We start from the raw sequence: 15,295 nt of genomic DNA on the forward strand, positions 1-15,295 counted from the left end.
GCATGTGTCTCTTTGATTTTGGTGTCGATTAGGGTGTACGATGTATGCCTAACTGAAACTTTTTGAATCCTGTGTTTGTTAAACTTGAAGTGCCTTGCTAGTCCAGTAGTGGGTTGGGATCGAGCTCCCAAGTGGATGGTGGCAGAGGCCACCGAAATTAATATAACATTTACAGGTAAGTAACTCAACCACGTTGTTTATTCCCCTTAACATGAATTACATCCTTTGTTAGGAAAATTTCTAGGACTGTTGTTCTGGAAAATAAGATAATGAACTTTTTAACTAATTTTCACTATCCTTTTTGGCTTTCTGTTGCCATCAGGTTAGTCTTTTGGGAACTATCCAGTGAAAAGTGAGCACCACACTCACCCTTGAACAAATGTGTTTCAATTATTGAATCTTTGTTGTTGTACTGTGCTTAGCTTTTATGTAGCATTTTGTGTAATTAGGCAAGCAGTGGTTACACATTTTAGTTAATAACTGATTATAACCAAGTCCGATGATGATGTGTTTCTCAACACCAAATGAGGTGATATGTCTGAAGATACATCAAAAGAGTCATTGAAAATTTTTGAATAAAAGAGGGGCTTAATTGAATTAATTTTGCCTTAAGATATATGCATTGCTTGACATAGTCAGGAATGTTTGCTGTGATAAGGTTGAAACAGAATAATAATAATAATAATAAGTAAGCGTGAGGACCCTCGACCAACAGCATTAGGAAATCGAGCTTGACCAATGTAGGGTTAAGGAAATAAATGCATTCATGTTCTGGATAGAGCATTTGTAATTTTTTTCTGGATCAATCAATTCAATTTGTATTCATAAATTCTATATCTGTACTTTATTGGTACTGGCAAAAAACTCAGGTTAATCCGCCATTCAATATTGGGTATTAAACACAGACGTTATATCAATATGCAACAAAGAATACTTGTCTGCAAATTCATCATAATTAACAATACTACACATCAAAATTATTACTTATTAATGCATGCATAACATTAAATGACATGATTTGAATGCCAGATGGTGCAATTTACAAAAGTGCAATTTCACTGAAGCTTTAAAACATTCCTACACACTACTAATCTATCATGAATCATTACCTTTTGGAGCATAGTACTGCCCTCGACCCTCACCGTACCCATGTGCTGGACCTCTACTGGGTCCAGGACCTGAGCGACTCCCTCCAGAATGTGGCGCTCGCTAAACAAATAAAGACATAAAATTAGTAAATTATTGTCTTAGAAAGCACTGAAAGAAACATACATAAATTATTTGTGTGACCCTCATCACTTATAATGTGAAAAAAAAATTCCTTTTCACTCACCATCCTTCGAAGAGTATTCATAGGTCGTCGAAGTGTTTCGCTAAATCTACGAGCGGGTGGCTTCTTTGGATTGGAGGAAGGTGTATGAACAGCACAGCATTTGATGAAGAGGCCCATGAAGATTATAAATGCTATGCCCATGAGGAGAACAGCCCACCAATATTCCTGGAAAAAACAGGGTGCTATTTTAATAGAATGAATAGAATAAATGTACCTAAAATGTGTAAAATAGGGATGGCACAAATTAATCGGTACTCTACTGGTACCGGTCGATATAGGCATATTGGATCGGTAAAATAATCAGTAATTTTATTGAGCTGATATATATATATATATATCTTAAAATTTAGTGTGAAATTCTGTCATTCTGTTATAATTCTTATGGATAATCTACAAGCCCTACTTTTTAGAAAAGTAAATGTCTAAATATGCAACTTCTTTTGCACTGCAATTAAATTTATTAATGAGGTTAATGAACCATTCAGGTCTTCAAAGAACATTTGGAATTTTATATTGGATCGGTTATCAGTATGGGTAGTTTATCGGTAATAGCCAAAATTTCACATCGCCTCATTCCTAGTGTAAAACAACAATTATAATGAAGAGATTAGCTTCCGAGAGCTAATGTTACTCTCAGGGATTCAGTCCCTGAAGATAAGAGTGACGTTAGTTAGTTATTGAAAGCTCGGAAGCATATACAGAACTCACCTGGCTGACATCCCAGTATAATCTCTTCATCATTCACTGCCAGAAAAGCTTCAAGAATTATTTAAAGGTTCTAGAATAATTGCAGGTACTTCTCAGTGTACATATTTACTGCATTTATGTTTTTGTTCCGTTTCAGTTTATACTTCTCTATTTTTTAATGTTTGAGAGAATGAGAAGTACTGAAATTTTAAACAGGTATTTTGTTCCAAAATTATATTTGGGATATCTAATATCACTCTTTCACGATATTACTTGTGACAACAACAATGAATGACAAATTTACCAAATAGATGAAGCAACAAAGCAACATATTGAGTCTAGAATTTCATAGATAATTATGCTGACCACTCCTCATCACAGAAGTTCAACATAATAAATGCTTCTATTGCAAGCTTTTCTTCTGTCGGAAACCTTATAAATGTTCCCAGTGTTTACACTTTTAGACTTATTGAAATCTTGGTCATAATACAGGGTGGCTCATAAGTAATAGCGCAAACTGACACAGGTGAAAGTACACGATAATAGAAGCAAAAAAAGTCTCGGTAAACATGGGTTTGCAAATGAGCAGTTTTCGAGATAATCGCGAATGTGTGATTACAAGCTGCCACTGACTTCATTGTTTGTAAACATCATCCTAGTTGGTAAAATGCTAATAATGTGCGTGAATGTGTGATTACAAGCACTCATTGATTGCATTTTGTAAACACCAAGTGCTTTACTCTTTGCGCGGTTCGAGGATTGCTCTTTGTTTACAAAACAGAAGATTTCCGAGAGGTGGCGTTGTAATCAAACAGGATGGATACAATCAGTACACAGTCTAATCGTACTGTGGGAGTCACGTCAGTTGCGCTGTAGTAAAAATGGAACCTTACAGCAACTAAGAGTACATTTTACCAACTAGGACGTTTACAAACAATGAAGTCAGTGGCGGCTTGTAATCACACATTCGCAATTATCTTGAAAACGGCTCGTTTGCAGACTCATGTTTACTGAGACTCTTTTGCTTCTATTATCGTGTACTTTCACCTGTGTCAGTTTGCACTATTATTTTTGAGACACCCTGTATATATGTGAGGGAACATATTTAACATTTACTATTGTTTAGCCATAGTGAAATATTCTTCCCTTATATGCTAAAGATATTACAAATTTCTTTTAATGTATTTGGAATTTCAAATCCAGATCTTGACTTGTGTAAATAAAGCAAGCACTACTCGTACACACATTAGTTTGAGGAAGATCCCATTCGATCCATGATCTGGGAATGAAGTAAGTTCTCACTTCCAACTGCTGACTTATCGATCTTCAAACCCTGATCTTAGGTCAAAAATACATTTGGTAACATGGCAAAGCAATTCTAAACATCAATAAATCTCGAAAAATGGCAGGTATACCCGTGACATTACCAATTGTCCAACTCTGACCACCGAATGTTTTAAAATAATTTTAGGAAAACACATATATTTAATATTCAAAAGGAAATGAATCTAAGGTGTTGCCCACAGTAAAAATCGTACATACTATAAATTAAATAAAATTGCACACACTAGATACTACACATCTATTTACTGCTAGTGTAAATGCCATGTGGGTTATGTCAATAATGATGCAAGCAACTATTGGTTGCAAAGAATAGAAAATATGCTAACATTAATATTTTAAAAATAGATTTTCTATTTAATATAAAAAGAGATACAACTTTCTTATACTCAAATTCGGAGCTGTTGTTTATGTGAGAAGATGTTTATTGCACTTATTTAGTGATTTACATGATAACGTGTTGTAGGTGGGTCATTCTTGCCTGATCAAATCTCATGCGGAAATTTCCTTGAATTTTTGTGAATAACTTTTGAAAATGAGTCTGTTTCTCCACAAATGGTAAATAAAAAATTTTAAAAAAATATCGGGACAAACAATGGCATTCTTCCTCTCAGATGGATTTTATGCACAAAATCCTCCTTTTATTTCTTAGGTTTTATTTTTTGTGATAAAACAAATAACTATTCAAAATAACACACAGCCTGAATTTCATGAGGAGTGGAAGTTTAACCAACAGAAATGCAATTCAGTTCATAGCACAGTAGATATATACAATACAATTTACAGCATCTGCTCCATTTTATGGGCAAAACTGAATTCCAATGGCATTAGGCTGGATAGTAGTATTTTATAGCCAGCCCCTGCGGCAGAGTGGTTAGCACATCGCACTAGGGGTCCCGGGTTCGAATCTTGGCCTGGGCATGGGTGATTCCGAGTATCCATTCATCAATTTCATCATATCATCCCTCATTCCCATCTTCGCAAATTAGCCAAAAGTGGCACAAAAAGCGAAGTAAAATAAAGCAAATCAAAATCAAAAAAGTAAAATTTTATATTATTTTCTTACAGTAAAGTGTAATGGCAATGGTTTTATTCTGCTCTTCATGCCAAAGTAAGATTCACAATAATATCCCCAAAAGGATACCATAAGCAGGTTATATTTTTTCTTTGTGTCAATGCCTGATTGCTTTCAATTTACTTCTCATTCATCATGAAATAAAACACTGTGATCTTGCTGTAATTTCAGGTAAATTTCAAGAAAAAACACATAACATCTCAAACATTAAACAACAATAACACACAATAATAATATTTGTTCATTTCAAACAAGGAAACACGTGTTTATTATTGTTCATCTTGCTGTGCACGCTTGGTTCTTTATAGTTATCACCAGTGCTCGAAAAATCTTCTTCAGAACTAGGCGCCAGCTCTGAAAATCAGGTGCCAGGAAACCACCTACTAGCAATTGTGCATACTATAGAGGAACCACAAGCAAAAAAGCCTGCGCAGACCCATGACTGCTGTGCACCACACTCCTACGTGGAGGGGAGGAGCAGAGTGAACCATGCTTCCTTATGGCCCGAGTTGAAAGGAAGAAAGGGAAGTTGCGTGGATACTTTTCCGCCGAAGGTTCTTTTCCTTGTGGTTTATACAAGAAGCTGAGCTGGCCCCCGTTGCAGAGTGGTAAGCACATCGTGCTACAACGCCAGGGGTCCCAGATTTGAATCCCGGCCTGGGTATGGATATTTGTGAGTGTTCTTGCATCAATTTCATCATATCATCATTTATCACCATCTTCGCAAATTAGCCAAAAGTGGCACATAAAGCTAAGTAAAATAAAGTAAGTCAATCAATCTATAAGAAGCTGAGCACCACCGTATTCAAAACATCGCTATATCATGTGAGAAAGTGGAATATTGGGGGGTTTGGGAACAAAGAGTAAGAAATTGTTACCGATTGTATGGAATGTTCACAACGTTGATAAAAAAATCACTTGCTAACTTATGCTGTACTGCAATGTGAATGTAGAACTTTCAAAATTTCGTACATGCAAACTTAGAAAACTGCAATATTACAGCAAAACATCACAGTCGCCAAGCTGAAGCTTTTACTCACCATGGCGACCTGGTGACTGGGATTTTTCGAGCTATGGTTATCACTGAAACCAGATTTATGAACTGATTTCCTCCAGTCTATGAATCTTGCCACATATGCTCACTTCCAACACGTTTACAGTAAATATTCATTAATACAACAGCTAAACTAAGTTCAAATGTGCTAATTGGATAAAATGCAAAGGTTAACTTTTAACCTCAAATTACAGAGAATTAACCTTAGTTCAACTCTTATACAACACAGAAGCAAGAGTTTAGTGTGACTGCAGATCTATTTTAGTGGCTGATTATGGATCATCTGTTTTACCAGGGCCATTTTTCTTGTAGTGGCAACACTGTTGGTATACACTTGTCATTTGTCGCTGGGACAAAAGATGATCGGGTCTTGTTTAGTCTTGTACTACGGATCGTGTGTAGGTGTTTGGTGCTGAATAATACAATTGTGTGGTAGTTAGAAGACGTTAAAGTGAAGTGTGTGTATAATACCGCCCTGAACATTCCCATCTGTGCCACTGATGAACTTCCGTCGGGATATGCGGTACCATTTTGCCGATATCTTACACAGACCAGGTCCTGAATTAGCATCTGGTAGACAGAAGATTGTGAAATCTTCACTTCATTTGCTAATTCACTACATGTCCAACACCGATCATTCTCCAGCAATCTTCGAAGTGTATCAAGGTTCTGTGAATCTGTTGCCGTGTAAGGATGCCCGCCACCATGTTCTTTCGTGACTGATTCACGACCACTTTCAAATGCCTTGGCCCATCTGGCAACGGTACGATACGGTAAAGTGTGGTTCCCACATGCCTCGTGTAAGCCCTTGTGAATTTGACATGCATTCCTTCCACGTGCAACCTGAAATTTGATGAATATTCGCTGTTCTTCACACATGGACATTGTTCAGAGCGGTATTATACACACACACTTCACTTTAACATCTTCTAACTACCACACAACAGTACTATTCAGCACCACACACCTACACACGATCCGCAGTACAAGACTAAACAAGACCACATAGTCTTTTGTCCCAGCAAAAACTGACAAGCATATACCAACAGTGTTGCCACTACAAGATAAAGGACCCTCATAATCAGCCCTTAACATCTTGACTGCCACAACAACAAAAAAAATCCCTGGGGACACGGTGTTTTCTTACAAGAATGTAATAAAAATGTTGAAAGCAACATATTTCTTGATGATTACAAGAAAAATTGTTATTTACAATTATTTTATGTGTGCGAGTCATATGCAACTCACACTGCACTAGAATCAATTATTACGCTGCATGCCATGTGAGTGATATTTGGCTCGCACAATATTTATTGTTCTTTTCATGCACTGTTATTGTTTCTTTTCTGAGCATTGAGTCTTTTGTTATTTTAACATAACTCTGCCGAATACTATTGTATCGATATCGTTTGTGGAGTTGGCCAGCAATAATTCAAGGCCAAACGCACAATCGGAGAAACTTGAAAACAGTTCATGAGTGAAAACGTTTCTTTGTTTACTTGTCAGATTTTAGTGAAATTTAAAAGCAAAAATAAATATAAAGAACTTAATGTACATCTATTCATTTGATCCATGCTTTTAAATTAATTGTTTGTATTAATTCTAACAATAACAACATCACTAATAAGATTTTCATGAACCATCTGCAAAATTTTGTTCACAGGGCCACTCTTCACTTAACATATATGTGGCACCATGAGGCTCACAAGGGGAAAGAGATGTGTGATTTAAATACAACTCACGTGGTAGTTAACATGTTAAAGTTTGCCAAAAAGTTTGGCAATTTTCTTTTAATTTCACTTGATGCTCAGATGGGCTAATTGGAATTGGACCTACAGTTTAAAGTGGAAACTGTGTAATCTGCATCCACCAGGAATCAAACTCAGGGCTTTGTGATTACAAGATGATAATGTTTTAGCCACTGTGATAAGCGTAAACTTTGCAAAAAATGCTAACAGAAGCTGCTTCAACTTAAAGTATGATTTATGAGAACAACTGTAAGTTAGATAGTAGCAATGACACCTTAAACAGTCAGTGTCATAGAGGCCAGCCTAAAATATGCAAATATATTTCCATAAACCTAGGAAGAAAATGTGGTATTCAAAACAGAGAGAGAGAGACAAAATTGAGGACAAAGTAGTCCTTACTTACTGTAATCCATTGTGCTATGGTGAGAAGTGTTTCTTTGTTGAAAAGAAGATTTTTCAATCTAGCCAATGGTCCCTCTGCATCTACAGCTCGGCATTTGTAAAACACATCACAGTATCCCTATAAAAGGAAAAAAAAAAAAAATGTCAAAAAGTTTGTCAAAGTTTATTTTAAGTCCACTTTACGCTCAAGTAACCTGAATTGGAACTCAGTTTAAAGTGGGATTCAAACTATTGTGCAATGTGCCTTGACCAAGGATTCAATCAGGAACCTCTTGACTATAAGTTACCACCATATCATCGGAGCGGCTCATAAAAATATGTGTAAATAGGTCACAAATAGTTATGGGATAGCTGTTAAAAGCAGTTTTGATCAAGATTGAATGCCAATACTAAGGTGGGCATGAAAAAAAATTGTTAAGGATGGGCAATGATGCAGCAATAAACCTTTGGGTTTAGGAATGCCAGATAATTAGGTATGAAATATGTCGGTAGACTGTAATAAAACTCTTGCTTGAATCCCAGTAAATAAAGGGATCACATCAGGAAAAATAGGGGAAAACTGAATTTTGGCAGTGTGTTAGACTTTGATAAGAGGTCTTTTATCACAAAATCCCTCCCTTACTTCCCCTCCCTGCCCTGGGAGATCAAAAAGGCACCTAATTGCTTTCACTTTAACATCTTGGAAACAAAGTACAATACAACATGGATTTTTTTAAAACAGATTTTTCATATTAGGTCAGTTAAAACTTTTCTGATGCAAATGTTTTCCATATTTCACAGATCAGATTTTTTGTAATTCAATGAGCAATGGGAACAATGGCAGCTTGGCTAATTATTTTTAAATGAAGAAAGTGTTTGAAAAATATTTCAAACAGGTGTAAACAAATGCCCAAACTTTCCAAAAAGGTAATTTTAATACATAATTTTGTGTAACTAAGCACCTGTTATTTGCAGGCATGTTGAAGTAAAGGAACATAATAAGCAGCTCTAGTATACAGCTAACTGCCCAATTAATTGATACATTTAGTATTCTCATAACCTTGCTGATCCATAATGGAAACAAGTATTATATTTTTCCATAAGTCACCTGATGCACCTTGAATAAGACTGAAAGAGCTAGGCATAAAAGTGGTAGCATTTCTGATGGGCCTTGAAAGTGCTGTCCCTCTCAAGGAGAAGTTGTTCTTACCCGGCTGCATATTGGACACAGCCGTCTAACAAGGGTTGGACCATCCGATATGTTATGTTTGTAATGTTGTTTTAAGTATTTGGCATATTTTTGTTGAATGTGCCGATTTTGCTTTTCTCGGACAGAATTTATCTTCCCAGCTGTTTGCCATCCCTGTTGGGAGATGACGACAGTGTTTTATCACCTGTTTTTATTACCTTTTTGAGAAAAGCTGGTCTCTTCCACCGTCTGTGAGGAAGCTATTACTATATTCTCACTTTTTTAATGTGTTGTGTTTGTCTAGCGCAAATATCTTTACACCCTTGCACTTTTAATTTTTCCTACCGGGATTTTTACACCCCTTTTTTTTTTAAGTCGGAATTTTAGGTAAGGGAATATTTCCCAGCATACATTGAAGGGTTCAAAATGGCCTAAAGTGCCGATGCACCTAAAACTTTTAATTCAATCAATCAATCAAAGTTCAAACACTACGTAAGTTACACATCAACATTTTATTCTCAAATTATTATGCAACACAAAACATAAATACTGCAAGAATAAACTCTATATGGATAATAAACTGGCACATTTTTTTAAATCTTAAGAGAGAATTTAAAAATTACCTGGAAGTTATCACAAGGTGAGCCTGGACGAAGGCTAATACCTCCCGGAGGAAGTCCTACGATGTGAGCAAATTCACTTGTACTTCGACACGTGGAAGGATCCGTGCCATTCTGACAGGCCAGTTCGCACAGTTTTCGTTTATCTATGTTTGGGATAATGTTACTTGTCAGGAAACACTCAGCGAGGTTCCACTCCAGGCAGATAGATCCAACACAATCACCATTAATGCACAGCTGAAAAGTAATTATAAATGTATTAGTACCAATGCGGATATCAAAAACTGTAACAAACAAACCAATAAAACGCAATAAGAAAAACAATAGCTTTATAAATTATAAAACACTTTCTTTAATTATGAATATGTATGGATGAAATGTATTGCTTGATTTGAAATATTTCAAAATTTTTATACAGAATAATAAAACAAATTACATCAATAGGAAAAATAATGAGCACGACTGCCAGCGTATAAGAGACACTTTATTTAATTTAAAAATAGGTATGAACAACAGGGTGCTGTTTTTTATATGCCAATACTCAATTTTTGATTACATTCATTTCTGAAAATTTTGTCTGTTCCGAGTTAGACTTTCTCTTTCTTGATTCCTTGCGATGTATGGTGAAGAAGATTAAAATGTGTTCCTTCCTAGTTAGATTACAAAAGTTATTTGTTGAAAGTAGACCTACATATTACCTTAAATTTGAATTACTGTAAATTAATTATAATATTCAATGATAAAGCTATTCCCTCAAAAATGTGCACAAATTTTTTTTCATCTTATACACCGGCAAATATAGTAATTACTGGTTGAAAGCAAAATTTTCGTAACAACAGTTAAATGCATAATGATGTAGTTTGCACTGCAAGCTACAATGCTAGGGGTCCTTGGTCTGAATTGTGTCGTTGCAATTAACATAGAGAGAAAGAGAGGGGGCTTTGATTTCTGGGGGACGGGGGTTTGGATTCAGTATTGTAATAACAATTAAGGAGCTACTTAAAAGTTATAGTAGCAGACTTGGTCTACTGTGGCAATAAATGTTGTCATGTCCTTAATTTCATTGAGACTTTTCACATTAGCATAATTTTTATTTTGTTGTTTTTGGGTTAGGTGGTAGACCAGCAATAAAGCCTATAGAATTGCACGTTCTAATGAAAAGCCACGTGCAGGTTTGATTTAGACCATCAATAATACTGTCAATAATTTTATTGAGATTCCTGGGATTTATACAAATGAGCTGCTATTCTTTCATAGAATATTGTGAATTTTTATTTTTCTTAAAAAATAAAGTTTAAATACACAGTTATGCTATCTAGTAATATACATAACTACAGAAAAGTAATCGATTGATTGAGTTGGTTTATTTTACTTAGCTTTTCTGACACTTTTGGCTAATAGCGAACATGAGAACCAGTGAAATTGATGAAAGGACACTCAGAAAGAACACCGATGCACAGGCCAGGATTCGAATCTGGGACCCCTGGTGTTGTAGCATGCTATTGCTAACCACTCTGCCACGGAAGTGTAAGTATTCAATGCAACATAATGCTTCTTATGTAATGATCATAAACATTTTTTTTAAATATTGCTTCATTTGTATGTTTCAAACATACAGCATCTCTATAAAATAAAGTTTGGATTATAAACAGTGGCAGTAATGAAACAAATCACAAGAAAAAACAAAATTAATGGAGAAGTGAAGAGAAATTGTCAAAACTCTTTCTTAGCATTTCAGTGAAGTTCAGTGTAAGCTCAGCAGATAAATCCCAGGCTATCCCCCTGTATCTCCCTTACAGATTTCTTTGGAGTATGGTGGTAACTTTCCATGCAACTCTTGCAGTACACATTTACTCTGCACATTTCCCGTAGCAATTACACTCACCAAATGTTATTTTTGTGTGGTGGTTCTTTATCAAACACATGACACTATTTACATGTACGTATTTGATCCAAACTCCATGAGCCACAAAACACAATGAACCTTCCCCCTGGACCACCGATATGATGACAGAGAGACTTAGCATGATTTGAAACATACCCTTACGCATATTAACCCACATTCCTCCTCCACAAGCCCTTCCCATGCCAAAAATTTGGAAAGTTTCTCTTTATTTAGCCATTAATTTTATATTTGTGCCATGTAGTGATGACACAAACGCAAACATACTCACTAACATATTTTTTTAACCAATTCCAATGTAAAGAATTATTTAATAAAACTGATTTGGTGTCTCATGCAGACTCTATAAATGAGTACCTCGGGAAAACCTGGAGGAGTTAGACAGTCAGAGAATGGTGCTACTTATTTTATCTCTGCTATGGCTGAATTAGAGATATGGGGTCATACCTTTGCACTCCCTATGTACCTCCATGGCATGTTGCAACAACCATATTATTTAATTTCGAATATAAATATAAAAATTTCAGTTTGCATATTATGTAAAACATCAAAACTTTTACACATGTTTTATTTTGCCGTTAATTTACATTCTACCTCTCTATGTTAATTGCTATGATGAGGTGAAATATATGCCAGAAACATATGCAATGAGTCCATGCTTTAATCAGTATTTGAACCCAAGTATAAAACAGTAACCAATATTTCAACCTTCTATGGTATTAAACATAAACTAAGCCCTTTTTTATTAAGTTTTCAAATATAATAATCATATCAAAATTGGTTTAAATATTGAATTTTAACCAATTCTGATACTGGTTTCGATATGTCAAATTGGCTGATATTTGTACATTGGAAATTTTTTTTTTTTATATCCTTAGTACCATGATTTGTTTTAAAAACAATGACTGTTTATGACCATACCATTATTTTATGGACAAACTGTATATTAATCTGAAATAACTTGTTCATCCTGCTTTAAAAAATCAGGCAAGTACAAATCATAAAAACTATAATTCTCTAGCTAACCAACCATGTTACTAAATACTAAAAAGCCAGTGGAGAATCCTTTTAATATTCATAAATAGAAGCATGTTAATGAATTGACCTCAAATTAACTAAATCTATTTCTTCACCTGAACAAGCACCTACACATTACATTCATTCTTAGTATCAGCAGTCATTTACATATTTGGTTTGAGCACAATATATTGCTTCTGGACTCTTCAAAATAAGGCATTCAAAAGTTACACAACTGAGGCTTTGAACCTACATTACTTTAGTACAGAAAGCAATAAGAAACATAAATGTTGCACTGGGTATTAATTTTGTCTATGTGGATATTTTTTTAAACAATAAACAAGCAATGGTCTCCGTAAGTATATGTCGAACTGATAAAAGAATGACATTTATGCATTACGAGATGACTTATGGAGTTAATTATGACATATTCATAACAACATATGTTTTTCTTTAAATTATGAGGTGTACTGGCAACATTCGTTGGGTTAGAAGGCAGTTTCAGGTGTGCCCAACATCCACATTCAATCAATGTCCAGTTAAAGAAAAAGTTGAAATTTAATGTACAAAAAAGATGTAGGTGTAGGTACGTAAGTCTTTTGTACAATTCCCACCATTTATAACTATTCAAAGTAGTTTATAATATTTGTAAATTTTACATTCGAACTATATCATAGGTGTAGGTGTGGTTAAAATAGGTATTCACAATTCAAAATGAGATAATTATTAAATTCCAAAATTTATTTATTCCACAATGTTGTTAAAAGAATGAAAATTATGGATTTTGCATAATTTACAGAATATTTACATTCCGTGACAATATTGCATGGCATTTTTGCAGACTCTACGAGATGCTCAGACTCCAGAAAAGTATTAGTTTGTACAGTTCATTAAATTTAAGTTGTAAGTCTTGAAGCTTTCCTGGCGACGAATGATGAAAAGATTGTCTTGGGCTATCAACCAGGTGAGTTGTGGAAAGGATTCCAAGCTTTCGAGAGCTAACGTCACTATCTTCAGGGTATATATAAGTGCAGTCCTGAATGTCAACCCGGTGTGTATGTGTTCACGGAGTGAGGTTCCTGGTGAAGATGGCAGACCAATTGGGTTCCATGTCTGCTGTGTCAATGCTGCTGGTTGACTATCGCTAGCCAGGCTGGGTTCAGTTTGAGCCCCGTGTCGTGATTAAGATTCACTTTTTCCCCATGAATGGCTATTGCTTCTTTGATGATGCAGTCTCAGTAGTTTGTAGATTTGGCTATAATTTCAGCAACATAGAATATAGACTGCATCATCAATGAAGCAATTCATGGGGAAAGAGAGAATCTTAATCATGATACTGGGCTCGAAATGGACCCAGCCTGGCTAGCGATAGTCAACCAGCAGAATTGACACAGCAGACATGGGACCAGATTGATCTGCCATCTTCACCAGGAACCTCACTCCACAAACACATATACACCGGGTTGACATTCAGGACTGCACTTATACCCTGAAGATGAGAGTGACCTTAGCTCTTGAAAACTTGGAATCCTTTCCACAACTTACCTGGTTGATAGCCCGAGACAATCTTTTCATCAGTGAGACCCTGTTATTTTGTGAAATCATTTGGTCTTCAGATGGCCTGATTGAATCACAATTTTCGACAAGTTTTCAGTGTATAATAAATAAACATTTCTATTCTCTAAAGTATTAAAGTGGCTCTGGGACTCACTCAGCCTCAAATCAATGGGTACCTGGGGATAACCCTGGGGAGGTGGCAGGAGCATTCTGATGATCATATCACTTCCAAAATGGCCAAGATCGAGAATATGTGGGGCCCTACCCCATATCTCCTAAATGTGCCTTCATGGCATGGTGTGCTACGTGCACGGGAAACTTTACCTAAAGTATGATATAGTGTTGACACATGTACCAATAAAGAAAGGACATTACCATGGAGACAAGTGTTTTTAGTTTTGCACTATACTGCCAGAGTTAACAACGGTAGAAAATTTACGAAGATTATAGTAATGGCGTAGGATGTTATCTGGCCAAAGAGTGGTACATGACTATGTAACAATGTTGCAACATTTTACCTACACTTGGATCTTCCCTCATTTAGAACCAAAAAGTCTAGTTCTATTTTTAGCTGGTGTGACTGTGCAAACTGAAGTATGAGAAGCTGTCTGTAATTGAACAACTTCATTCCTCTTTTTCAAAGGAACACACAACCATTTCTTGGGTGGGGAGGAAGAGAAACTAAATGCAGAAGGTAAAAGATATAGATGTCATTGCCACAGCGCATTGAACAAAATCTGCTGCACATCTGTTCGCAAAGAATTATATTTTGAAACAAATATTAGGCTTAGTCAATAAAGAGGCAGAGGATATTACACCAAAACTATGGTAGTTAGAAATGGGTCGACGGGCCCAAAATGGAGGTGCAGGTGTGATGAAACTGATTCGTGCTAGATGGTGTTACGTGTCTGGCAAGGTATGCACAAAGGCTGCTAACCGAGCAGCGGCCACGTCCAGTCGTCAGTGGAAGCACGTAGATTCCACTCCACCAAAAAAGTTCAAGACCCTCCACATTAGTGCCGGCAAGGTCATGCTTTCGTTCTTCTTTATCACAAGGGACCGCTCCTAGTAGACTTCCTGGAGCATGGAGCTTCGGGCAATGCCCAGCGGTATTGTGAAACATTAACGAAGCTCAGGAAGGCAATCAAATCAAAATGTCTGGGTAACCTTTCTTGTGGTGTCGTCCTATTGCACGACAACGTTAAACCACACACAGCCAACACAACAAAGGAAGTTCTGAGGCTATCCCCCTATAGTCCAGATCTGTCCCCGTGTGACTTCCACATCTTCGGCAAGCTCAAAAAAGCACTGTGGGTTTCAATCGGATAATGACGTCAAGGAGTACGTGCGCAATTGGTTCCAACAGCAGCCAAAGGAGTTCTAGGAGCAT

The 15,295-nt window shown here is 36.1% G+C and overlaps 1 protein-coding gene across 4 annotated transcripts in view; it reads right to left on the reverse strand.

Annotated features, from left to right (window-relative positions):
* Positions 1–15,295, reverse strand: part of kuz (zinc-dependent metalloprotease kuz) — a 438,495-nt gene that overhangs the window by 12,328 nt on the left and 410,872 nt on the right. For all 4 annotated transcript variants that reach the window (XM_083110784.1, XM_083110783.1, XM_083110782.1 and 1 more), the window contains exons 11-14: positions 9,432–9,665; positions 7,642–7,758; positions 1,334–1,498; positions 1,110–1,209 (exon numbers count right to left, since the gene is read on the reverse strand). In XM_083110784.1, the coding sequence (XP_082966910.1) occupies positions 1,110–1,209; positions 1,334–1,498; positions 7,642–7,758; positions 9,432–9,665 (616 nt within the window). The remainder of the gene's footprint in view (positions 1–1,109; positions 1,210–1,333; positions 1,499–7,641; positions 7,759–9,431; positions 9,666–15,295) is intronic.

This window comes from Lepisma saccharinum, chromosome 24 (genome assembly GCF_977018435.1).
Source record: "Lepisma saccharinum chromosome 24, izLepSacc3.1, whole genome shotgun sequence".
Taxonomy (NCBI): domain Eukaryota; kingdom Metazoa; phylum Arthropoda; class Insecta; order Zygentoma; family Lepismatidae; genus Lepisma; species Lepisma saccharinum.